Below are 27,321 nucleotides of genomic sequence, written 5' to 3'. Positions count from 1 at the left end.
CAAGTTTGTAAAAGAAGTATTTTTTTAATTATCACAAGAAAATCCTCCTTTGCTTGAGTTTAAAACTTTAACTTAAAGACTTCACATTTTAATTAAATTTAAATTGTGATTTTAAAATGGCAAAACCTAAGTAAATTTATATTTTTTAACAACACAACAATCCTTTTATGGAGTTAATTTATCTTCTTTTTAACTCCCCCCCCCCCCCCTTATATTAACCTGATTATCACCCTGAACTGTCATTTACTTTTTCATTTGACTCAAAAGCATCTTGGATGTTGGTGTAGATTTACTGATCTGGAAGCAGGCCACTTCTGGGTTTATTTCTTATTAATATTTATCACAAAATAAACAACCAAGTCTTAAAATGTGACGACTGACAAACAGGAGACTTGGGGTAAAAAAACATAGTTTATCTGAAATACTTTTTCATAGCACAGTAGGTTCTTTACATAATATTTACATAGCAAAATGTATTTATTTATTAGAGAAAACAAAAAACTAATCAAGAGGAAGGGATAATTTACTCTTATTTAATGAAATCTCAAGACATTGGGCTGAACTGTATCTAGTGAAACTTGGGTTTAGGATGTAAGTGTTCATTTCAAGCCTTTTCTTGAGGGGAAGAAGCTCCTGTTGATGTTATGAACCGTGGTGTTGCCTCCAGAAGCTCTGTGGTGCCACGGCGGTCCTTTGTGTTTACACTCAGGTTCAGATTTTTGTACTCGTGGGCCCTTTGACCAGACCCTGCTCTTTGCGCATCACCGGCGCGTGAATGCTGCAGTCCCGCGCCTCGCAAAATCCCGGCACACCTGCGATACCAACCATACCAAGTACACCCACCGGACCAGGGAAGCCACGAGGTCCGCGGGCGCCCTCCATGCCATTTTTGGGTTCAGCTGGGTGACCCGGCAGACCTGGAAAAGGGCATTATGAAAACGTGTCTGCACATTAAAAAGAAGAGGACCACTCTTTTTTTTTCTCTGTAAAAAAACAACTAGAATGAGACAAACTTCATAGGATTTGATACAGATTTTGTTCTACAGTGTTTGGTTTTGTGTGGAGAGGAGGAGTATCTCACCTCTGAGTCCCTGTGGTCCATCAGGTCCCTGCAGGCCTTTACCTGGATCACCTGTGATGCCTTTAGGTCCCTTCTGACCTGTTGAGAAGAAAAATAAACAGCATATAGGAAAACTGAAGACTGTAAGCCACAGAACTGGAGCTGTAAGACAATAAATTTGCTTCCCTCAAATCTGATTTCCGAGTTTTTACACGAATCATTACAGTTTCACTTCATGCCCTTAAACTGCTAAATTAATCCCTCCAAGTCTTTAACGTGTGCTTAAGCACAACCTTCTTATAACTTGTAATTTGTTCATGTTTTAACAAACAGAATATGAAGGAGACAACTGGAATGAAGGCTGACCATTAATTAAGTCATTTTAGAAATTGATTCATTCTCTCAAATACAGGAGTTGTTCATTTAGGAAGACAAGCTAAGAAATTTAATATAATTTAAGTCAATAAATCACAAAACTGAGAAATAAAATGCAAAGCCCAGGATACGAAGATGAATAATTTAAGTGAATTGACTTGAAAATCTTTATTTTCTAATTAAACTCCATGTTGGTTGTGATGATTAGCTCTGTGTAGGGAAAAAAAAGTGTCTGGTGAAAGCTGAAAATGTTGTTTTGAAGCCGGAAAAAATCAGAATGAGTAGATTTGTTGTCTTATTCATCACTAGTAGGTTCGTTGTACCTCCTTTAGTGCAGTGTAATCAGCTAATCTTACCTCTTTCTCCCTGAGCTCCCTTCTGTCCCTCCAGCCCTTTGTCACCCTGAACACCTCTGCCTCCTTTTGCTCCAGCTTTTCCTGCTTTACCCTGAGAGATGGAGGCAGGAATAGAGTTAAGTTGCTCCTGAAGTTTAAGAACAGTACTTTCAGATTCAATATAAATTTGACATGTTAACATTTCTGTCAAAATGATCAGTGTGCTGTGCAGTATTCAATAACATACAGTTTTAACCAACTAAAGAGAAAAACAGTTTGTTTCCTGCAATAGAAATTTGTTTTATTGCATCAGAACTTATTTATTTTGTAAAATCTTGAATAATTTAGATTAAATAATGCAAATCTGTATTAAATCATTTACACAAACCAACAGTGAAACTTACAGCTTTGCCTGGTGGTCCCAGTGGTCCTTGGACCCCTGGTGGTCCAATCAATGTCCGGTTGTTAATGGGACAACCCTGGGAGCACTTGGCTCGGATTGACTGGGCGTACTGGGCGATCTGGGCTGTGACCACACCTCTGCAGAGCTGTAGGACCTGCTCGTCAGTCAGACCAGGACCCTGCAGGAACAAACACATGATTCTACACATGAGTCTTTAAATCTGGGTAAATTCTTACAAACTTTTTCAACATTTCCTGAGACAAAATGGAAAATGTATTTAAGGATTTGACTAAATAAGTGATTAATCAATATTTTTTAATTATAATTATATATGGTTAGGGTTGATGAAGAAGATAGCTGTATATTTTATAACATCTTGATGTCAATAAGGGTTTTTGAGGTCATGTAGATGTTACTCACAGATGGACCTTGAACTCCTTTTGGTCCCACTTGGCCATTAACACCTGGGTCACCGATCGGACCACGTTCTCCTCTGGTCCCTGGGATGCCGGGAGGTCCAACAGGGCCGGGGACACCAGCACGGCCGACCCCACCTTTCGGCCCTTTCTTTAGAAAAAGATGAATGAAAGGAAGTAAGAAAGGTGAAGGCGAACATCTGACCATAATGATGTAAAGATGGAAGCTGACCTTGTTTTATGGACAACAGGCAGTTAAGTTTGTTTTGTGGAGTAAGTTTATTATTTATTTATCATAAAATACACAAACATGTTTGGTATTTTTGCTCTCTGCATTATTTTTAGTGCACTTTGCAATAAATTTGTAAATTGTTTTGTAAAAGCATGAGTTTTCTCTGACAGAAACTTTTCTCCTGCATCAGTTGTGTGTCCATTTCTATGACTTCATTGTAAAAAGAACATAAACCATATTATCACCTGTCCCTTGTCTCCGCGATCTCCCCTGCTTCCCTGAGGGGCAAAAAGGAAAAGGTAGTAAATCCCAGCAGATGTGGAAAGAGGAAATGAATGGAGTGTACAGTATGTGGAGCAATAGTTTCACCTGATAATCAACTGTAAAATTACCTTTTGTCCTCTTTCCCCTTTACTGCCCTTTTTTCCTTCTGCACCCTGCAGTAAATAACAATAAAATCATGTAGTGAAACGGGAAGTTGTAAAAATATGTCACAGGTTTCATAGAAAACAAAACAGCAGACGACTGGTTGGTCAAGTTACGACAACATTAGAGTAAAAATAAATACTTGACAAACAAGAAGAACGAGGTGACACAAAGAAAATGTCAGCAGACAGTAAGGGAAATCCCATCTGCTGTTTACTGAGGTGAAGGGAGATTTTGGACTGTTTGGCTTTGATACTGGCTTTTAACAAAACCACATACTGTACATGCCCTGTTATCTAAAGAAGAAGTGGTCATCCTTCAGTCTAGACGCTTCTGGGTCTATCGCCAGCTTCTCATTTCATATTTGCAAGTGATCTTGCAAGATACTGAACACCTCAATGCCCTCATAAAGGTCAATTGGGGAAAAGATGTTAGTTAAATTGTCAAACGACTGATAAGACAAAAGTTGGACTTAGAATAGCAGGGTTCTTAAGTATGGTTTAAAAATGTTTGTCTATGAATTTATAAGAGCTTTTTGGTCTCTTTCACCACAGGGAAAAGCCAAAAGACAAGATTTTATCATTTTAACGTCAGAAATCTCAATCATACAAGACTTATAGGAAAAAAAAATTCTACCAGATCCTGATCTTTTTATTCTTCTATATGAATTTTTAAGGTACTGAAGATGTTTAACCGAGTACTTTAGTACTCTCACTGTAGCAAAGATCACAAGCTACAGAAACTCCACTGCCATCTTATTAGTCAACATTTTAGTTTAAATTTCCTTTTTCCTAATCTATTTTCATTGTGTTTTCGAAGAACTCACCTTCTCCCCATCAGATCCCGTCTCACCTTTGGCCCCCTGGAAGACAAACAGTTAAACACAACCTTGAAATACATATTCTTTAAATTTACAGATTTCATATGAAAATATGGTGGTAAAGTTTTAACTGTCGGGTTTGTATTTGATGAGTCTGTGCCTGTAAATCTGGTCAGGGTATTACATCACTGTTACACTGCAGCAATGTATTTTTCTTATCTACTGACTCTCAATGTTACATTAAGTTTTAAATCCTTAGTAAATAAAATTTTATTATCTATTTTGTTTATGAGAGAAATTGTAGACATTACATAATTTGAACGTTTCCTGGATAAAGTGCAATGTAGAGTCCAAATAGACTTTAAATTCAGAATATACTGAGGAAAGACCAAATATAACTTAAAAAACAAACTGTCTCCAGCGCATACATGTGCAAAACATGTATGTAATGACATGCTGATGCAACAGTTTATGTACAGTACAATGCAGATAGTCCTCCATCTGATAACTCCGTATCTGTACTTTAAAATAAGTCAATAGTTCTATTTTGTTTTAGAAATATTTGATAATGTACATTATTATATTATTCTTTGAGAGCCAGTTACACGTTCTGGCTACCATGGCAACCTGGCGAATATCTATTGACAAAACCACTGTTAAACAAACATATTCTAAACTAAAGTGACAGTTACTTGATCATTTAACATAAGTGTCTCTTTATTTAATGAAGGTTGTAAAAATGATAGGATGTCTAGCTTTTAATGAGAGATTATATCAGTCCCAAAATGAATAAAATGTTCTTTAGTGTTGTTGTTTGTATTGTTTACTGAGTGTAAGCTTGTGTACACACGGTCTGTCCTGGAAGGCCCTTTGGTCCTGGTTTTCCAGGTACTCCAGCATCTCCTTGCTCTCCTAGAGCTCCCTGTAGGACATAAACACAGTAAGGTAATTAGGTTTGCTGGCAGCTTTGCCTCTTAAATATTCTTATTAACTCTCATGTTGGGGACCTTAAAACATAAATGGAAATAAATTCATGTTTATTCCAAAAAAAGAATTCAAACTGTACAGCACTATGAAGAAATAAACTACACAACCCAACAGAATGCAATAAAATATCTGAAATAAAATAAGAAATAAATATACCATATGAGAAAGTTCACTTGGCTGCAACTTAGAAAAGGTGGACAAAGAGTTAAAAATGCAGCTTAAACTTCTCAGGGTTAAACTCTTGATATCTTTGAAAGGCAAAACTCAACACACTAAAGGCAGGAGATCTGTTTTAGTCACAGTTAGTGAAGATTTAGTCTTTGATCTTGAATCAACGATTTGTGAAACTAGAACAGGTTGTCATAGAAATTAGACACATTTGATTAGACAGTGACTTATAAAGTATTAAACAGTCGTAAATCTGCTAAATTGTTCATACTGGTGCTGCCACTTAAAAAGAAAGCAGGTGACTCATTGTAAGATTTATCTTAGTGGTTTGACATTCTGACTGAAACAAATGTATCGGTGAGAAATCTTGCTTTGACAATGATGATGACTAAAACAAGCATGAGAAAAAAAATAAATGCACACATCTGTATGATCCTGTTAATCTCTTGGGGAACATCATACTAAGCCCAGTTAATGTTGTTTTATATGTCCTTTCATTGATTCCATTAAATTTCTGTTTGGGTGCAATACTCAATCAAATTTAATAGTATTACCTTGTACTGCATTGTCTTAACAATGTAAAATACTGAAGGCAAAAAATCCAAATAAAAATAAAACTCCTAAAAAAACATCCTAACTTCTTCTTCTATTACTTGCACTTCTAGCTCTATGAATAAAACAAATGTATGACAGTTGTTTGGTGACTTTAAATGGTAAATGGCACTACAGTACCTGGAATGATACCCCAAGTGCTTTACATTATACATCACATCCACTCATTCACACACTGCTGGCAGAAGCTGCCGTGCAAGGCACTAACCACAACCCATCAGGAGAAATTTGGGGTTCAAGTTGAAATTTGGGCTTGCTCAGGGACACCTCAAAATAAGCTCAACAGGTCAAGGATTGAACTGGCAACCCTCAGGATACAAGACTACCACTGTACCCACTGAGCCACACTGCCCCTCTAGAGTTTGGCATACACTTTTCTAACTTTCTCTTTTCAGTTATTACAGAATTTAAAGTCTACATTTGAGTTACTTTAGCAAACGTTTCACCAGAGCAAATCAAAAGAACTTTTCTGTTATTGTGTACATTGGAAATAAGCTGAACCAACTACGTTTTTTGGTTTTTGTTTTTATTTGTCTTTCTTGGGGATATCCCTTTTCTGTTACCATTTAATAACCTAACTGAAAACAACAGAAACATTTAAAAAACTTTCCAAGTTTTTTAATATTCCCCATCAAGGAAGTAAACAATAACTTGGAAATCTCTGCTGAAAATAAACCCAGTTTTCCTTCCCTTATGGCTTCAGAATAACTTAAATCTACACTTGAACAGTAAAGAGAAAATGTTTTCATTTTGAATGAAGTCATTCAACAGATGTATAAACTCAGATTAAGGATCAGGTCATGGTAGAAGCAAAGTGTGAAGAGTTTAGTACAACCCAGCAAATCCCACAAGGGATTAAAAGGGTAAGTAGCAGTCAGGTGCTACCAATCAACTGAAATGATAATCAGCAAGCGCGACCATTTCTGTAAGAGCCTGACTTTAGCTGTTTATTGATCTAAAGCATCCAAATGTGTGTTAACACAATGGCAAGGAGGAAAGACATCAGCAGGGTTCTCAAAGAAAAAAATTTCTATCTGTCCAGGATAAAGCCTTTCTAAAAGGTATGAGCAGCATGTTTTAGGTTTACAAAGCTGTAACTAAATAAACCACAAGACCTCTGGAGCAATGTTCTTTGGACAAATGAAACCCAAATGGAGAGGTTTCACCAGAATGCAGAGCACCACATTGGGCAAAAACTACTCACAGCATCAGCATAAACAACTCATACCAACTGTCAAGCACGGTGGTGGAGAGGTGATGATTTGGGCTTGTTGAACCTTGATTGGAATTAGGCCATGTAACAGGACAATAAATGTGACCTCTTTTAACCAAAGCTGCTTAAAGTCTCCTGTCTTCTTGATAAAAAAAAATGTGCCACATTGATTAAATATCTTCAGATGTTTAGTTATTATTATTCTTTTTTTAATCTTACTTGGGCAACACATCTGAGAGGTGGCTAACAAAAACAACATCACAAGTGTGCCTACTTTTGTGTCATGTTAAAGATCCTGTTTCTTCTGCTTTCTCACTTCCCCTTGGTAAGTTTACAAAACTGAGACTAAAGCAAATGTCAGGACTTTCCTGAGTTGTAGAGAACTCAAAGATTAGCTATGAGTTAATCTGGCGGCTGTAGCTCAGGAGGAAGAGCAGTCGTCTTTCGACTGGAAGGTAGGCGGATTGATTCTAGGCTTCCACTGACTACATGCCAAAATGTCCTTGGGCAAGACACTTAACCCCACGTTGCCTCCTGATGTGCCTATCGGGGTGTGAATGGGTGAATGTGATAAGTAGTGTAAAGTGCTTGGAGTGGTCAAACTGACTGGAAAAGCGCTATATAAGTACAAGTTCATTGACCGTTTATGACATTTATGCGGGTGGCTTGACAGACATGGACATGAAACGACATAAACACGGCAGCAGTGGTGGATATGATCACTCCCCCCCCCTTTTTTTTTTAAACCATCTACGTATATGACACATCTATAACTGTAAGGTACCTTTATGCCACACAACTTTTGGACAGTCTCCCTTGTGTTTTAAAGCCACTACACAGAGGAATACACTGAGCAACAAAATAAAGAGTTGCAGCTTCATAAACTTTTTAAAATCTCAACTAAAACAGTTTTTATAAACCAAACTAATCTGTAACCACTGACTTATGTGACTCTAAATTTTAACCTTTTGTTTTTTCTTATGGTGCTGAATAGATGTGTGTTTGTGTCTGTGTGGGTTGGGGGGTGTAACCGTATGTGGTATTTGCCTGGTGTTAGCGTGTCCTGCCAGGGGATTGCCGATGTAAATTAGCCTATGGCTAACTCTAGTACATTTCATCAAAGGGCAACATTATGTTTGAAATATTAGCTACATGGTTCCTTTTAAAAAATAAAATAAAATAAAATAAAAATTAGCCAAACGCCAAAGTCAGTATTTAATGCTGGTTTCAGTGTTACCACCAGTCAAAGTACACCAGGTAGAGGCTATTTGGATTCACATAAGTAAGTAGTTTGCTTATTGATGCTTTAGAGCAGGAATTCTCAACTCCTGTCTTCAAGGCCCAGTGTCCTGCAGACTTTCCATGTTTCCTTTCCTTCACCTTCACTTAATGGTTCAATTGCAGATTTGTGCAGACCTGGTCAGAGATCCATTAAATCTGAATCAGGTGTGTAGCAGCAGGAAACATCTAATACCGGCAGGATAGTGGGGCTTGAGGAGCAGGGTTGGGGATCACTGCTTTAGAAGATTTTTAGAAGGCAATCGACTTCTTGTAATTCTAGTAATACCACATGTAATAAAAAACAAACAAACAAAAAATAAACATTATAAAGGAAACTGAAACATCTTTAAACATCACCAGAAAAAGAATGCTATAATTCTGATTAATTTATTCAGAGCTCTTTCTCTGTGGTTTCATATTTCTCTTCTCAGACATTTCACAGGTAAAGTTTGTTCTAGAGATATCTGGAAAAGCCAAGAAGTAGTTCACAACTATGTTGTATGATTTACAGCTCTGAATGGTTTAATGCATGCAGTCCTAGTCAGAGAAACATCATAAATGGTTTACTTATGTTACCAGTACTCAAGTACTGGAGAAAGCTAAATCTCGAGACAAACCTGGTAAGATCCAAAGACTTAAGTGAACATCAGATTTCTCTAGATTCCAAAGGTGTAGTTCTGTGTTCAATATCTTTCTTGAAGGCGTTCGGGTTGATGTAATGAAGTGTAAGGCTCAAACCTGTGTGTGCATTTTACTGCGTCTGCCTCTTCCAGTGAATCTTAGATGTTGTTCTTTAATCTGTCAAAATGATGTCACTCACCACTCTGCCCACTCTGCCTCGACGTCCTCTGACACCACGATCCCCTTTACTGCCCTGAAAATAAGGAACAGGTATTAGAGAAGGAACAGGTGTGAAATATTTTTATATTACTTTACCATATAATAACATTATACTTGGACAATTTTATCATAATCTGATATTTTTTAAAATGTATATGCTTGACTTTGAGCTTTATAATTCAATGACTGGCAGCATGTCTTTCTGCATAGTTTAACATCTTTGCATCATGTTAGGACTTATCTATAGAAAGCAAAGACTCTGGGTATTCTGAAAGCAGGATGTGGGACCAGTGGGTGTTGCTGAACAATGTTACACTGATTTAAATCTGAAGAAAACAGTTGTCAGAGTGAGTAAAGACTGGCATCCAGAGTTCCTACCATGCTTATCTTTGTTAGGAAATAGAGAGTGACTCACAAAAATTCTCTTGGTTGAGTTGCGCTAATGTTTAAGATTTTTATCATCAAAGACTTAGTTAAAAGTTGGGCTTTGAACAACTTGTGGTATTGTTCAGGATTTCTGTGAATGTACCATTGGACTTTGAAGCTGTTGTTTTGGAGCATTTTGTTTTTGGTTGCTGAACTGCATGGCTCTGAGTATTAATCTCTGTATTTTCCACTGAAATGACTCATGAGTATTGCAGTGTTCAGTGCAACTTTACCAGCACAGAAAGGCAACATGTAAATATAGAGAATTCATTTCTAGAGCAGCACAGTGTGGTACAGTGAAGAAATAAAATGACTGTGAACATTGTGTAGCCCTTGCTGATGTTTGCAGAGCAGAATAAGTTAAAAAAAAAAAATGAGCAAAGAACATTGCAATGCTACCTTGACACCAAATGGTCCAGGCTCTCCCATCAACCCTGGGACTCCTAAAGGTCCCTGAGGAATAAAAAGTTGTGGATTTAGTGTAAAGGCAGATGACTGAACAGTTGCTACAGAGTTGTTGCTCTTATTTTAACCCACTCACATCTTCTCCAGGTTCACCGTCGCTGCCTGGAAGGCCGCTGTGACCTTTAGTGCCCTGAGAGATGGAGGAAGAAAAAGACATTAGAAAAAAAAAACAACAAATACTCTGTGGACTTTTATATGGCTTCATATTCAAATGCCTTAATAAATTTGGAAGATGTAGGTTATTTCAGTTCCTTGTATGAATGTTAAATCAATTTAAATCCATGTTAATGATGTTAAACCCTGGAAAGTAAAGCTGAGGACTAAATTAACTTGTCATGAGTTCACTTAACCTTTGAATTAAAATCAGTCATGATTTTCAAGGTGGAACGATTGTTTGCCCACTCCTGCTTACTTTAATTAATTTTAAAGCAAAAATGTTGAGTCTTCCTTTATTGTGGATCCTAAAGATTCAAGACAACTTTATTGATCCCAAAAGTGCATTTCATGCCCACACATACACCCACATACACGTATCAACACAAAGTCTTCAGAACGAGAAACAACGGTCTATGTCTGAACCAGCAGCCCAGACAAAAAGATCTTAAGACCAAAATAAGTAAAAAACAAGAAGTACCTTTAAAAAAAATCACTAAAATAATAAAAAATACAAAATAAATTAATCCGGGTTTAAATATCACTTGATTAAAACACTGGTTCCCAACCTGGGGTCCCAAAGAGCACAGGTGGTCCTTGAGGCTTTGAACATTAAAAGCCATTATGATTAATGTCCACAAATTGTCCCTATTTTTTTCTTCTTCTTTTTTTTTTTTTTAAGTAAGGCTCTATGTTAATGTAATTAACATAATTCAACTTTGGCTTTATTGAAGGACAATGAAATGTGCATAATATAGACTTAGAAACATAAAAAAAGAGTTCTTCAGTAAATAAATTCTGAGGTTTTTTTATTTATTTATTATACTTTATTAATCCCAAACTGGGAAATAAACACAGACTTAACGTTCACATCAAAATTTCAATCTGGAGTCAAACACAGAAATAGACATTAATCATCAACTCATCAAGATCTGCTGGTTGTTAAACCAACACGGCTGAAAACTAAGGGTGACAGAGCCTTTGCAGCAGTGGCCCCTGTCCTCTGGAACTCCCTTCCTCTAAACCTGAGATCTGTGGACTCCATGATCTCAGCTAAAAACACATCTTTTTAAACTTGCTTTTACTTAGTTTTATTTGTTTTTATTCTCTCTGTATTACTGTTATTTAGTGTTTTATCTTATTGTTAAGCACTTTGTGATTTTATCTTGAAAGGTGCTATATAAATAAACATTTATTTACTTACTTTACTTACTTAATCAGACTCATCAGCCTGGACGAGTCCTAGAAATATCTGGGTCCTGTGTTTGACTCTGAATTGAAATTAAATTGAATTAAACACTAAGCCTGTAAAGCTAAAGATTAAAAGTTGGATATATTTTATTTTATTTTTTTACATTTTCTGAAACAAATAAGTTTGATGTTTTCACATTGGATGTTTCAAGGAGTTTATGAGACTTTAAATAAATTTTCTGCACCCTGAGGTATGATATACCTGAGGCTCAGGAGGAGCAGCTGGTAACCTACTCTCATCTCGAAACGTATTTGGATATGATACTGAACCCTGCCTCATTTTCATCAGACTGTGACAGAAAATGTAAATATCTGGAGCTTGTTCCATAGAAAAGCAGTCAAACATAAAAATGATTTGACTGAAGATGACTACTATGTGAAACCAAAAGTTAGACACAGTCCCATCTACCTTAACTTCAGTTGTTGCTGCTTTTGTAGTTTCTGTTTCAGTTTTTCTATTCATTTTATTTTGGGGAAACTACAGTGCTGAAATGTTTAAAGATATTCCCAGGACACACTGGGAAAGTGCTGCATCTACAATGTAAATTAATGGCTACAAAATTAAAATGTTAACATCGTAAGTACATATGACAAAAAATCGGATGTTTTGTCAAACCGACAGAAAATGCTTGGGAAATTTTCAGAAATCCATGCAGAGGCCGGGTGTTTTCTAAACAAACACAATGTTCACAGCTTTGGTATACACTCCTTGTCAGTTTCTATTTTATGTTGATGTTATTTCAGTCTGATGTCCTCTACTTTGTATTGTATAGCTGGAAAGCCTGATTAGTTACCTTAACAACAAGGTATAACTTTGAAGGATTGCATTTCTGTGGAATGAGCAGCATGACTACACGTGCAGGTGTTGCCCCGAAGAAATGTACCTAAATCTCCTGCAATATTCTCCTGTTGGTATTAACTCTTATTTTGAGAGTCATGTGCTGTCAGGTGTGTTCCAGGTACAGATGTGTGGCACCTAATTGATAGACATATCAGAACGAGATTGTGGAGTCATTGGTGATCCCATATCTCCAGACCTAACTCCATTCTCCAGGATGACAATACTCTCGCCTACAGAGCTAGGATCATTAGAGAGTAGCTCCAGAATTTAGGAGCTGGGAGGACTGAATGGCCTGATGTCCAGACCCGAACCCCACTGAGAACTTGTGGGATTAGGTTGGCATGCTGAACGTGGTAGAGTGACAAACCCAGCCATGCTGGTTCCACACTGCTGTGGCTGCGTGTGGATCTTCAACATGCTACTGAGGTCCCTGACAGTGTAAAATAAATAAAGTGTAAAAATGGTCAATATTTCCTTATTACTGTGGGAGAGCAATCCACTACGCAAGCCAAGATACGAGTGAATACCAACAGGAGAACATTGCAGGAGATTTTGGTACATTTATTGGGGATACCACATGTTTAGCTGTAATTCTCTTTCCACAGAAACACAATCATTGCAAGTTATACCTCGTTGTAAAGGTGACTAATTAGATTTTCCAATTGTGTATAATACAACAGTAATTTTTTTTAAAAATGGGAAAAAATTGGCCGAACCTAAATTTTCTTACTTTTTGTGCTAAATGTACAAAAAAAAAAAAAAAAAAAGAAAGAAAAATTCTTTTGATTCATCTTCCAACTTGAATTGAACAATTGTGGGGCAACACTGCAGGTAATTTAAATCTGCAAGAAAATCACTTCAAAAGTTAAAAAATCCAGAAGATAGAAATGTTCTTTCCGAATTGGGGAAATTGTTATTGACAAATTGGCAAATCAAACAAACTGCCTTGTGATCTGATGTGTGTTTGTCTAAAGTCTGAATGTCACATTTAGAGTCACACACTACTGAGAATCAGGTGAGATGCACAGAAAGATAACGTCTCTTCATGTGATTATTTGGGGCACATGGATATCATCAATTTTGTCTTGAAATAATCTCAATATGTCATAAATCCAGCAGGTAATGATTTAAGTAATCTCCTACCAGAAATGCAATGTCATTGCTGAATGGATTCACCGCCGTATAACTACATTACAATACAATACAATACAAGACAATACAATTATATAGATAAAAAGAATAATGAAGTGTTCAAAAGTTTTTGGACTGTGGGAGAATGCCAATACCCAAAAGAATCCACCCATACACAAGTAGAACATACTAACCACTACACCTCCATGTAGTCCAAACCCAAGTATATTGTAAAAGAATTACAGAATTGTTATTGATAACAAAGACACTAAACATTTTATATAATCATGTTTTGTGTTCTTTTATCTCTGGGTTTTCATCACATGACAATGTCAGATATATAACTTTTCTCTTTAGGTGTAACAGATTTTGATATTTAGGGTTTTTTTTTATCCTGAGGGTAATTTTACTGACTCACAATCAGTTCATCTTCAGTTTCCTTTCTGGATATAACTGCAAAAAGGCCATTGTTGGGAAAGTCAAATGCTCCACTGAAACATACGCTGATAACGCTTTATCAAATACCATCAACAACCCACAAATACACTCTCACACTGATGGTCACAGTGACGTGACAAAACACAAAAATGAAAATGCAGTTTGTGGGTATGAGTACCTTTGATCCACTTGGTCCGAAGGCTCCTGGCTGTCCTGGATAACCCTGAGGATGACAGAAAAGACATACTCAGTCCACATTGTCAAATACAAATATTTGCAAAACATTCATCCTTTCAAAGATAATGCAAAAATAGAAAGTGCTTCCTATGCTTCATCATCATAAAAAGTATAAACAATATTTAATAAAATAAAATAACGGAGCTGAATCTGAAAGCTTGTCTGTCACTTTAAGAGATGATATAGATGATATGATCCGTTACTATGTAGATGGAGCAAAACTCAGTTAAGGAAGTTTGAACCACAACAAAAATAGCAGAGTGTCACATGTTTATTTCAGTGTCTGTCGTAATGGAGAGCAAATAAAGGAGAAATGCACCCACAAGTTACATTACAACAACTGTGAATGTCTCGTGACCTGTTAGCAGGAGTTAAGTTTATGTCTCCGATCTGTTCAGTGAGACCATTTAAAGACAGAAAAATGTTTCTATAAGACTTTATCAATTTACTGAGTGGAAGTGAGTAATATATGTGCTAATGGAGACAAAACATTTTAGTGGAAATGATCTCTTCCACATCAAAGACTGACTCATCTTGTTTCTGCACCAAGCAGAAACAAAGGAAAAGGAATTAAAATGATAATTATGTGGATAAAAACAAACTAGCAAACACACTTAGTGGGAACAGATATATTTTTCTTTTTTTATCCATTGTATCCTCAGAGTGGTGTCATATTTACAGCATGAAGATCTCAACCTGAGTGCTGGCTCCAAACTGAAATACATCATTACTGCAGCTGTGTTGGCAAGTCTGCAGACTGCATCAGACTACAAGAAGTTTTAATACTACAAGTCTTTTCTTTAAGTTGTTTTCCGTGCTCAGGTCTGACAGCTTATAAAGATACTTAAATCAAGTAAAAGCTGAGGAGTTCAGATTATTTCAGTGGCTGTGGAAGAAGCCACTGAACGATGAAGACTGAGGATCTGTCTTACATTGTAGCCTCTCTCACCGACGTCACCTGGAAACCCAGGCGCTCCGGTCTGACCCTGAAAGAGAAGACAGGATGATCAGAGTCGACATCTGCTGATCACAACGAGGAAGCACAAGAACAGAATTATCAACTAAAACATTTTTTTTTTTTTTAAGTTTAGTCCCTCTTAACGAGAGTGATGAAAACAACTGGATTTGTGTTTCAAGTCTCACTGTCCTCCCTTCACAACATCTGTAAAGACAGATGCAGGAAGAAAAACCTCTTCACTGTAAGAGACAGTTACCATCCTGGTCATGGACTACATAATCTTTTCCCATTTGGCATGAGGTTATAGCCGGACTGGGCAACACTTTCTTCCTACAATTCATAAGACTGATAAATAGAATTTAGTCATTCTGCTCCCTGCAAACTCAACACACAACAAGGCATTTGCTTCATTTATATTATTTTATTACAATTTTATATCACTTTCATGAATTATTTTTGCTCTAGTTTTGTTTGCACTAGGGTCTCTTTTAACTGCTGCTTCCATATTGTTTGTCTATTCCATGTTTTTTTTAAGGTATGTCAGCTTTACTATTTATTTATTCTAGTTATGCACATGATAATGTCAAAAAACGTATTTGTGTTCTTTTGTATGTATTTTATATGAGATGAATGAGAATAATTAATTATTGATAAATTCCCAGAAAATATCATAAATTATCTGGAAAAAAATTTTAATCAAATTTTACTAGTGAATCTTTTTATTTCAGCTTTGTACATTTAATGTCGTATCTGTATTTACAGAATCCAGCGAAAAGTTGGAGGAAACCAAGCATGTGCTTCACAGGCCTTTAAGTTTTATCTCTTTACCTTTGGTCCATCTTTTCCCAGAGGACCCAGCTTGCCTTGGTCGCCGCGAGACCCCTGAACAGAAAACACACAAGCAACAAAATTAATAATTGCAAACACTTCATAAACAGTCAGGAGCGGGTAGGGAGAGGGTAATGGGGACCTCTCACACCCCTGTTCCCCCTGGGTGTGGCCGGGTGGGGGGTGCTTTGGGCTTGCTGTCCTCTGGTCCGCCTGGGGTGTCTCACACGGGGCATGGTGGGTGGGTTATGTGTGACGTGAATGTGTGATAGTGAGTGCTTGTGGGTACGGCACAGGGGAGGGTGTGAGTGTGGAGTTATTTGGGGTGCAGATTGGAGTAGGTGGAGGGTGGGGGGAGGGGGTCGATGGCGCCCTGGTTCCCGGGGTGTGTGGCTGGAACATTGGGGTGTGCGCTGGCCTACGCCGGGTGGTTGTCAGGGGGGGCCTGATTCTCCTAGGCATGGTGCGGGCCCTCTGCCTTTGGGGGTTGGGGGGGGGGGGCATCTCTTTGGGGGGGCCCTGGGCCCTTTGCTTGGGCTGCCTTGGGTGGCTGGCGGGGCCAGCGGCTGCCGATCTTGGCCCACTGGGACCTGTGCCCCAAGACCGTGGGGGGCTCTTGCTGGGGCTCCTCTGCTGCCCTTCAGGTGGGGCTGGAGTCGTCTTTGGGGTGGGTAGCATGGGTTAGTGCTCCAGGGCTGCTGCTGAGGGCCCGGGTCTCTGGGCTGCCCTGGTCTGCCTCTGACCTCCGTAAAGACGTGGTTGCATTTGCACGATCTCACTCACCACTCTTCATCACTGATCACTCCTTATTCCTCATGCGCTGCATGCTGACACAGTCACTGAGTTGTCCAGTGGGTTTATATACTAAGAGATAATTTTTTTTTTTTTTTTTTTTTTTTTTTAATTATACCCAAGTTGATATTGAATGATGAAATCGTAATGTTTGTATTCAAACAAAATGACTTAAAAAACTACAAAAAACTTATAATAAAAAAAAAAAATAAAAAAAATTGTATGCACTGCCTCTAGCACTACACGACATCACATGGGTCCAACTGGACTCACAGCAGTCTGACTACAACTTTATGATGACGTCCCATCTTGTTTGAATTCTTGCTTGTGTTGTTCTTACTCTCAAATGTAAGTTGCTTTGGATAAAAGCGTCTGCTAAATGACTGTAGAATAGTAGAATAGAATAGAATAGATTATCATTTTGCTTGCTATGATGCTGGACAGGACAGGTAAAAAAATTGCAACCAGAAAGAGCATTTATTGTTAGAAAACTAATAAGAAATAAAAGTCTAAAATATGTTTTAAAAAGCATCAGATGGCATCTATGTACCGTTAGTTCAGACTTTCAGTGTTAAGACCTGTATTTATGTGTACTGTACACATACTTATAAATATCCTGGAGAATAATACAATGATAGAACTGTTACCTTGATACCTTTACCAGCTTTAGAACCAGGAGGACCCAGGTCACCACGAGGCCCCTGGAATAAACAAACATGATTAAACTAAAAAAAAAAAAACATTATAAAAAGAACTTGCTGGAGCTGTAATGCTAAAAGTGAAAGGAAAAATGTTAAGATGATATTTAAGTTTATTATATTTAGTAGTTTTATATATATATATATATATATACATATATATATATATATTCAATTCAATTCAATTCAAACTTTATTTGTATAGCCCTTTTCATACATTGTCATGCAATACAAAGTGCTTTACAGTGTAAAAACATATATTAAAAATCTAAGAGTAGAATAATGCAAATGCTATCTACTTTACATTTGAAATCACACACATTCACACACACACACACACACACACACACACACACACACACACACACCCAAGCGCGCAACACACAGCACAAACAGATGATGCCACTCTTCTTTTCATAGAATTAAAAGTATTCCTTCTAGTTCCTGTCTCTCTCTCTCTCTCTATATATATATATATATATGAATCTGCAGGCTTCTGCTAAAAGGTAACAAAGCTTTTGCTGATGGTTGAAAGTGAAAGTAAATTTAAAAACTGGCACATAAAACAATTTTAAAACAGCAGTTTAGTCCTAATTGTGGGTCACAGTTAGCAGCTGTTGGCTGGTAAAACCCCAAAATCACCATCAGTCTTTTTTACTGCATCATCCATCTGTTGATGCTAACAGCGCGGCCGCTGGCGGAGCCAAAACCAAAAGTCTTGGTAGTTCCCAGCAATAAAGTGTCATGCACCTGCTGAAAGCCACCTGGCTTACTTCACAGAGTAGTAGGTGGTTGTAATAACACATATTAATATCTCTTTCATTCACTTGCATCACTCTTCACACGGTCTCCACCCTGGTAAAGACCTGAGATCTGAACTGTTCTCTGAAAATAATCACTCAGTTTAAATATAAAATGTATTATGAACTTTGTACGCTTTTTTTACTCCCATATGAGAAATTTTACTTGACAGCAGGCTTCAGTGAGAAGTCCTCTCAGCACAGATTTTAATAAAAATATGAGATGCCAGATTTGCACTGAATTCATTCAATGAAATAAAGTTTCTGCTCATTTCAGTCTACATATGAGGAGGTATATATGTTATCACAGATGGGCTTAGAAGTTGCTGTGTGTCCTTACAGTCTCACCAGGAGCTCCAACTCCTCCGCGGGGTCCAGTCATACCGACATCACCCTGTGGACAGCAGGAAACACCAGATTTATAAAACAATTACATCTGATTGAGCTGAATGCTGCAGAGCAGATGTGGTAAACTGTGGGTGGTGAGAGACGAGGAGGAAACAATGAAATACAACCCATCTGAGCTTAAAATGGGTGAAAAGTTTCCCAAGTAAATACAAATCTGTCATTTACTGAGTACAGAAGTCTGTGTTTACTCCTTTTAGATATAACATGTTTAATAAGGTGTGTTTAACTACAACTTTTGTCTAATTAACAATAAGGCAACAACTTAATTTCTAAATATACTTTATCTCATGCACAAGAGTGTTTGTAAATTACTCTGCAACTTTTAGCACTAACATTCTCAAAGAGCCTCCATTCAGACTTCACTTTTGACATTGACTGATGAGGTGGTGTGTGCATACTCATTATCGTGTGGGTTGTTGTGTGTTTACCTTCAGACCAGGTCCTCCAGAGACCCCTGGGTCACCTTGAAGTCCAGGTTCTCCCTGAAACAAGCAGTTAATGAGCCATTTGTTTGCAGCTCCTCTTTTTTCAGATAGATTTATGCAGAGGACTGTAATGGAAATATTGCTAATGGTTAATTTAAATTTTACATTGAAACTGTGTCTTCATATTAATGTAATGTGTAAATCATAGATTCTAATTTTCGTGTAAACCTTCACTCAGTGGTTCCCAAAATTTGTCTGCAGGGCCCCCTTTTCATTGACAACAATAATGTCAAGCCCCCTAATCCTACTACCACATGCACCCCAAAGCTAACAAAGAAACATACGAAGAAATGTGCCATGAAGTGGTCTTTAGTTTATTGGCTGTTACTTTGTTAACTATAGTTAAAACCATGTCAGTGGCAGAGGGAATTATCAACTCCTGCTTCAGTGTGAGATGTTTTAAACCAGGAAACTCTGCAAACTACTTCAGATGAGATGCGCTTTCAATAAGACAGATGCTGCTTTAGTAAAACAGCTCTGCTATAGACGACAGGTGAGCAGTTTATTTATAAAGTAATCAACATGCTTTTCTTTGTCTTCAGGATGAGATGTCTCCAAGTAGCATGATTACTTGTTTGGCTTCAGACTGTCAGATGCTGAAATTTTGAGGCATACAACACTGTGGTCTGTCTTCTTACCCACCACTGACCACTACCTGCTCATGCCTAGGTAAAGATATGCCTCATCATATATATATATATATATATATATATATATATATATATATATATATATTTATATATATATATATACATATATATATATATATTTGTAGCTGAAATTTCTGTTCTTGATTCATCATTGGTACTTTCACAAATTTGTCCATGTTTAGCTAGCCTGCCCAGTTTGGGAACCACTGTCTTGACTGAAGGTCTGCAGTGGGCTCTGGACTTGTGAACTCACCATCCCTCCAAAAAAACCAGAACCTCCTTCTTCTCCTTCAGGTCCAGCATTGCCCTGCAAGCACAGAAATCAAAAGTCAAAACTAAGGATATGTTTAAAAGAAAATCAATAAATAAATAAAAAATACTTACATGGCAGCTATAGTTAAGGACATTCAAAGTTTAGTATCATACTAGTGTTGTCTTTTAGATATGCTGGAAAATAAATTGCATAAACTACTAAATATATTGTGTGGCTTTTGTAATTGTAGAACCTTTCATATTCCTTATACTTACTTTCACTTTTTTTATATCTGTTTTACTCTCTTTCAAATTAAAGAGTTATATTTGGTTTCATTTTCATTTCAAGCTTTTGGTGGTTTATAATTTTGTTTTACTTTTAGTTTCAGTCCCTGTTCGCTTTAATAACATAGTTTCTTGCACATGTTATGGAGGTAACTTTTATCAATATAAACTGTCACATCTGGTGCCTTCATTGTCCCTAAGATTAACTCACAACTGGTCCAGCGTCTCCTCTTCTTCCTTGAACCCCTTTGGTTCCTTTATAACCCTAAAAAACATAGAAACAAATAATACACAGTGAAACAAGATATGAAATTTTATTTATACATTAGTAAAGTTTTCGTAGTGTAACTTAAGACTCAGACCTCTCTGCCTTGAATTCCTGGACGGCCGGTTTGACCCTGCAGACCTCTGGATCCCTGACAGGAAGACAAAAAGAATCAGATAAATACACAAATGAGGAATTAAGATAAGCCTCATCTCATAAAGACAGAAACACCACTGCTGTGTTTGGGCAAACTCTGGAGTTACATTTTTCAAGAGTGAAATTGTGCACTGAAACTTGTCAGATGCAAGCAGATGAAACTCTGCAATAAACTGATTGAATGCTGAGTTTCATCATTTCATCACGTGAACATGCAGAAAACCACGGATCCGGTTCAAAAAGTTAAAACATTTTTCACACATTTTTTTTCTCACTAATAAACAGCATTAATTGGAGCAATGCATGAGCATAACTTGACATAAACTAATTAAATCCCTTATTGTAAAAATATCTTTGTGGTGCTAATCTTTCTGTTTATCAGAGGACTCCAGGTTTTATCCAAGAGGTATCAACTTCAACTCATAACAGAGGAGCTGTTGAATGGTTTATTAATCTAAAGCAATGTCATTTTTTAAGTTTAAAGAAATAGCCTCCAACAAGTTCCCTAGTATCTAATTTTTATAGAAAGACTTGTAATGAGTGACAAGAAGTAATGAGTCAGTACTTTCGGTCCTGCAAAACCAGCAAATCCGGGCTCTCCTGGTTCACAGTTGCAGTCTGTCGGCCCCTCCTTCTCAAGGCCCAACTCCTCTGAGGAGGAGTCAGTGTCAGGTCCTCCTGGAGGATACTCGTATGGCACCTGAAACACACCATCATTACTCCGTCAGGATCCTGCTTTCAAAGTTTACCCACTTTGAAATACATAAATTTGAATGACATAAAAACGAGAAAAGAAAAAAGATGTGGGGCTTTGTAGCTTTTCTAATGGATTATTTTTAACTTCTTTATATGTGTTGACCTCTGAAGCTATTTCATCTCATGATGCAGTTTATAATCTTGCATTTTCGTATATCTTCTTTATGAGTAAAGTTTATCTCAGTTGCAAAAGATTTTCAGATGCCCCATGTTACTTTTTTCTCACTTTTTGCATTGTGAAGGGAAAACAGAAAGTACAAATTTACATTTTTTGGTGTGAAAGCTGCAGCTTAAAGCCCTCTTAACTGATTAATCAGCCGACCCACCTGCATGGTCTCTTTGTCCTCTTTGGCATAGTGGGACTCTGTTGTGGTGGCAAAGGGAAAGGCATCCTCAGTGACCATGGTGACCTGAGTCCTTTCATTGTCATCCTCCTCTATTAGCTGGTCCTCATAGTTTTCAGTTGGCTCAGGCTCATAATCTGAAGAATTAAAAAATTATTCATATTTTCCACATCCAGTTTGCACGGCATATTTAAAATTGATGGTCTTAGTTGGTCTTTTAAAAGAGCAAAGTTACAATTTACACTTCCAGGTTATTATAAATTATAAATAAGGGACTCACTGGTCTCACCTGGTTGACCAGAAGCTACGTTGTCATAGTGTTCAGCAGAAGACAACTCTTTATAGGGGTCTTCCACACCTATACAGATAAGAAAGACATTTCAGATCAAATTTCGACTGTCTGATCTGTTGGAGCTTGGTTTGTTACTTTTTCAAACATTAATGTCACTCTTCACACTGATCTCTCTCTGGGGCTGTTAGTACTTTTACTAATTTCTCCGTGTTTTTTTTCTAGAAGTGCAAAAACTATGCTTTTTACCCAAGTTTGGGAACCACTATTCTAGGGGAATGATTGTCACTGGTACAAGAGGTCCTGAATGTTCAAATCCTGGATGAGCCTTCACTGACAATCATGTCTACAATTGTTTCTACAGCTGAAAGGGTTACAAATATTAGAATACTGTGGACAGCATTAATTTCAGATAACTGAGCAGAATTTCCTGTAGCTTCCTTTTGAGATTGTGCAAAACTGACTTAAACAGTTATATTACATGTGGTGAGACATGGTAGTAATCAACAAGAGGAATAGTGCTCTGAGCTTCAGTGTTAAGTAAGTCTAACCTGAGTGGTATTCAGAATAATCCTCCTGGCAGAGAGAAGAGACGACACACAGCACAAGCACAAGGAGCCCTGAAAGGAGAGACATCTGCAGAAAACATGGCTTAAATTTAATATTATCTTTATGTACAACTAGAGCAGACGTCTAGCAGGTATTGAATCAGCTGCTCTGGAAAATGATTGTGTAGATATTTGGATCAACTATGGCAGCAGCTCATGTTTTGGTTCACAAAAGCCAAAATTCTGATAAACTGCACCAGCTCCCCCTGGAGGATCACAAGCTCAGAAATTAAGATGGTAAAAAGTCTCATTGATAGGTGTGTAAATGCGTACGTTATAAAGGTTTTCTAATGAAAGAATCGCAGAATCCTGCATGCTGTCGATCACTTCTACTCAGTCCAGTGACAGTAAAGATACTCTGTGGGTGGAAATGTTTTAAGCTGGGATTTAATGGGATTTTATTTGAGGCGCATACAACTGTAATTCCAAACAGTTGTGATGCAGTGTAACTGTAAATAAAAACAGAATGCCATGCTTTATAAATTCCATAAACCCATTTTTTATTCCCAAAAGAACATAAACACATCAGATGTTAAAACTGAGATAGTTTACTGTTACATGGAAAATTTTAACATTTTTAATTTGATGGCAGCAATGCATCTTAAAAAAAACTGGAACAGGGGCAACAAAAAGCTGGAAAAGTAAATTACACAAATCTAAAACAACTGGTAGCATTTGACAAACTAATTAGATTAACTGGCAACAGGCCGGTAATTTGACTGGGTATAATAAAAGCAGCATTTCAGGGAGATAAAGCGTCTAAAAGTAAAGATGGGCAGAAGTTCACCAAATTTACAGCAAACTGAGTCAGTAAAATGTGGAACAGTGTCAGAAACATGTTCTTCCATGAAAAATTCCTTTATCTATGGTGCATAATAACAAAAAAAGATTTAGAGAATCAGAGGGAGTCTCTGTACACAGGGGGATAAGGTTGAAAGTCAAAACTGGAGTTTGTGATCTGCAACCAGTTTGTCCTTAAAAATGCACTATGTAACTTTCAGACCTTAAAAGTCCACGTTCGTGACTTGTACTATGACACAATGACATTTATTAAGCACATTCATGCGTCCTGAGGCTAAGAAACTGAACTTCACAGCTTTATCTTCTAGTATGCCGCATGATGTTTCAACTAGGTTTCACTTCAAGCGCCGCATCACATGCTAGCAAGTGGATATCAACACACTGGCCATTTTGAAAATGCACAATGGCTAATTCATTAAAAAAGTACAAGGAGAAATCAGGTGAAGAGAGGAAAAGAAAGAGCGAGAGAGAGAGAGAGAGGGACAGAACAAGAAATAAGATAAGAGTCAAGCTAAAACTATCTAATACTGGATGTAGAGAATTCAGTACAGTTAGGATGCAAGATGTATACCAAATCAATGCATCTCTGAGAAAATCTGCAAAACTCGTGTCTTGTCTTTAACCCATAAGAGGCTGAGGTGACATATTTGTCACACACAGTTTGAGACATTTTGCTTCAATTTATGGTATAAACTTTGCTCAAAATCCTGTTGAACATAATCTGATACTTGTCTTCTGTCCCCTAATAGATACCCAGAAGCAGAAAAGCATATTAAAATATTTTTAATATATCACATGGTAATAAATGGTAAATACTTTTCTTGCCATTTTTTCATGGGTCAGGCCTTAACGGGTTAAAGGGTAGAAAACATCTGAACTTCTTAGGATATCTAAATTTAAACTAACCTGTTAAAGATAGTTGTAAAGGCAAAGGATGGCAGTTGAGCAACTAACTAAATCTGTCACTTTAAGATAAAAAAAAAACTGAATGCTGAAGGTCTTCAGGTTAATAAAAGAAAACTTTGCATTACATTTGAAACAGTATGGTTTCAAAACAAATCTTAACTTCAAGTAAAAATCTTCCAAAACACACATTTTTGCAGTTACATAACTTTGAACTTATCTACAGTGTGTATAGACTATGTGAACAGTAGTGTGAAGGTTGTGTTTAGTGTATTAAAAGAAAACTTCTGCATGAATCAACTCTATTTAGAACAATATTTTTGACTTTCTCAGGTCTGTGGATTATCTGCTGCTGCTGGAGATGGTGATGTCCACAGCCAGTGATGCTCCAGCTGTACATGGGTTTGATACGTATGCTTGCTCCACTCAGTCAGGAGGGGTTTATTATGGCAGCCTTCCTGAGAACACCTCATATCCATTTTCTTCTTTTTGTTGTCCCGAACATTCAGATTCTGCAGATACTTGAGTAGCTTCAGACCGGTTTGGAAATCATTTACATCAAGACGTTTTAGGAAATGGGGTTGCTCATTGATGTGCTTCATATTCCCTCTGGTGGACACACACAGCTGACCCAGTACAGATGTAATAATTAAGTAAAAACTCAATCATTTTAAAGGGTTGACCTCCAACATAATTTCTCAGCTTTTTCTGAGGACAGCTGCATATTTAACATTTAGAGCTCTGCTTATGAAGGTACTGTTGTTAGTTACCGTTTCAGCCTGTAGTTCATCACCACATAAATGGTGGTGACATCCATGACTGTATGGTAACAACTAAAACCAAGAGCTGGTGAAATCAGCTGTTCCAGAAACATAAAGCTCATTAAGCTATGTTCATGACTACTGGTTATGAGTTAGTGTGTCTAGTGTGTGTGTGAGTGTTTAACAACATGTACATAAAACAGAATGTATCTTGGTTAGTGCAGCGCTTATTATGAATCAGATGAAAACACATGAACATAATCCACATGGTCCCAAAATACAGGTCTTCTGACTTCAGGTTACTTATAGAAAACATCTGCTGTGGTGCAGATTCAAGCAGCCGCATCCATCGGACTGTATCTTAGCTAATGTCAAGACAAACAGAGGAATAGGAGGCAGATACCTTTGCTGATGGTATTAAGGAGGATCTGAGAAATAAAAAAAAAAGCAGATCCATTTTTCAGGCCTGCAGAACTCTGGTTGTCCTGCCGGTTGAGTTGCTCAGATGTGACTGGTGTTTGGGTGAGAACTCAACAGACTGAGGTTTCTTTGTCAGAATGAAAACCACTCAGCTCTTCTCAGACCCATCTGACATTCCTCAAGCCGCACTGCAAGCCTGAACACCAGCTGAAGAAAAAGCCTGCACGTTTGACCAGACGAGCTGTATAATGCACTGACAGAAGAGCAATAAATAAAAGGTTGCGAATGAAACCTCGACCATAACCACAATTTCCTCGTGTAAATCTCAGACTGAGCTTGTCATGAAGTGGATTTTCACAACAATTAGCATTTTTAAAAGAACATTTGCCAAGCTTTTTCTTTTTTTTACAATTATGATGACTTGTAACTAAACACCTATTTCACCAGCTAGTCTGGAAAATAAATCCAACAGGTTCAGTAACAGTTACAGAACACGTCAAAGCAAAGATGAACTGATTATCCTGAACTGCAGGACCTCCGGGGCCCTGAGGTGCAACTGACCTGCATTTCATTTCATTCTTGTTTTCTTTGACACTTCTTTTTAATATATATATAAATCTTGCCGATACCTGTGCACTGGGACAAAATTATTACTTTTGGTTTTTTAAAATGGTCACCAAAGTTTATATTGTGTAATTTCCTGTGTAATCTGTCTTATTTAACTTATTTTTTTCTAATCTGCCTTTAATTAAGGAAAAAAACAACACAAAGGCGATAATGTGACTTAATGAAATCTGAATTGGTGAAAAGTTTTGTAAAAAAAAAAATCAACTAATCAATAATTGAGAATAGTAATTAATTAATCATTAGCGTCGCCCTCTTTGTAACAAATCATAAACCATTTCTCAACTTCCTCAGTGCACTGAAAAAAATGGTTTGAAAGCCAGAATTTGTACAGCAGAATCTTACCTTTAACATTTAATAAGAAAATTTAAAGACCCAACATTACTGTTTGTTTTGAAATATTTCTAAAAGAAATATATAAGAAATATTTCTTTGAAAAACTACTTTTATCTGACTTCTCGCTGCAGATCCTGATGTCATTTTATTTTCTTACATCAAGGATTTGGTTGAAATTAAAGGAGTATATCAATAAGTATGAGATCAGTGGGTTTTGCTGATACAGATCTTACAGCTTAAAAGCACATGGATAAAAAAAGTAGTTATATTCATTGTGTCTTAAACAGCTTTTAAGACTGGATGACATTCTGAATTCTTACTGATGTGGCCTTGATTATTTCTACAAATAGCACAGGCTTCTTTCATTGCCTTGTAATAGAACTGTAACCGGCTAAATGTCACACTGACAGTAATAATAGTAGTAATAGCAACTGAAACATGTTATTACTACTGTTAATTACTTCATTTTAATCCCATCCCTACACCGACCCAACAGGGCTATAGGCTAACCCGAACCATCATCTCTTACCTTATTACCAGAGGCCCCCATAGTGCTGTAGTCTCCTCAGATCAGACCAGATCCTGAACAGGATGCTCTCAGGACACAGATGAGGAAAAACCCAACCTGGTCAAGCTTTACCTGAGCAGTTCCCCTCACAGCATTATCACTCCGGCAGCTACCCCTATCCTAACTGCCTCCTCAGGATCCTTCAGGTTCCCAGGCGCCGACGGGATCCTTTCTGTATATTTAGCTTGTCTTGTCCTCTTTCTCTGCTTCTCAGCAGTGTGAGA

The 27,321-nt window shown here is 37.3% G+C and overlaps 1 protein-coding gene across 1 annotated transcript; it reads right to left on the bottom strand.

Annotated features, from left to right (window-relative positions):
- Window positions 1-320: 320 nt before the first annotated feature.
- zgc:113232 (uncharacterized protein LOC541546 homolog) lies at window positions 321-27,304 on the bottom strand. Its single transcript, XM_041987460.1, has 26 exons — window positions 27,059-27,304; window positions 22,628-22,712; window positions 22,068-22,145; window positions 21,770-21,924; window positions 21,253-21,387; window positions 20,629-20,682; window positions 20,478-20,531; window positions 19,983-20,036; window positions 19,023-19,076; window positions 18,527-18,580; window positions 17,336-17,389; window positions 15,897-15,950; window positions 15,043-15,096; window positions 14,052-14,096; window positions 10,136-10,189; window positions 9,994-10,047; window positions 9,149-9,202; window positions 4,918-4,989; window positions 4,074-4,109; window positions 3,214-3,258; window positions 3,067-3,099; window positions 2,594-2,740; window positions 2,175-2,351; window positions 1,792-1,882; window positions 1,082-1,159; window positions 321-917 (listed from the first exon to the last, which is right to left on the bottom strand). The coding sequence occupies exons 1-26, from the start codon at window positions 27,077-27,079 to the stop codon at window positions 712-714; spliced, it is 1,998 nt and encodes a 665-aa protein (XP_041843394.1). The 5' UTR covers window positions 27,080-27,304; the 3' UTR covers window positions 321-711.
- Window positions 27,305-27,321: the final 17 nt, after the last annotated feature.

Source organism: Melanotaenia boesemani, chromosome 6 (assembly GCF_017639745.1).
Source record: "Melanotaenia boesemani isolate fMelBoe1 chromosome 6, fMelBoe1.pri, whole genome shotgun sequence".
Taxonomy (NCBI): domain Eukaryota; kingdom Metazoa; phylum Chordata; class Actinopteri; order Atheriniformes; family Melanotaeniidae; genus Melanotaenia; species Melanotaenia boesemani.
The sequence above is the reverse complement of the archived record's forward strand: the minus strand, read 5'-3'. Positions and strand labels throughout refer to the sequence as shown.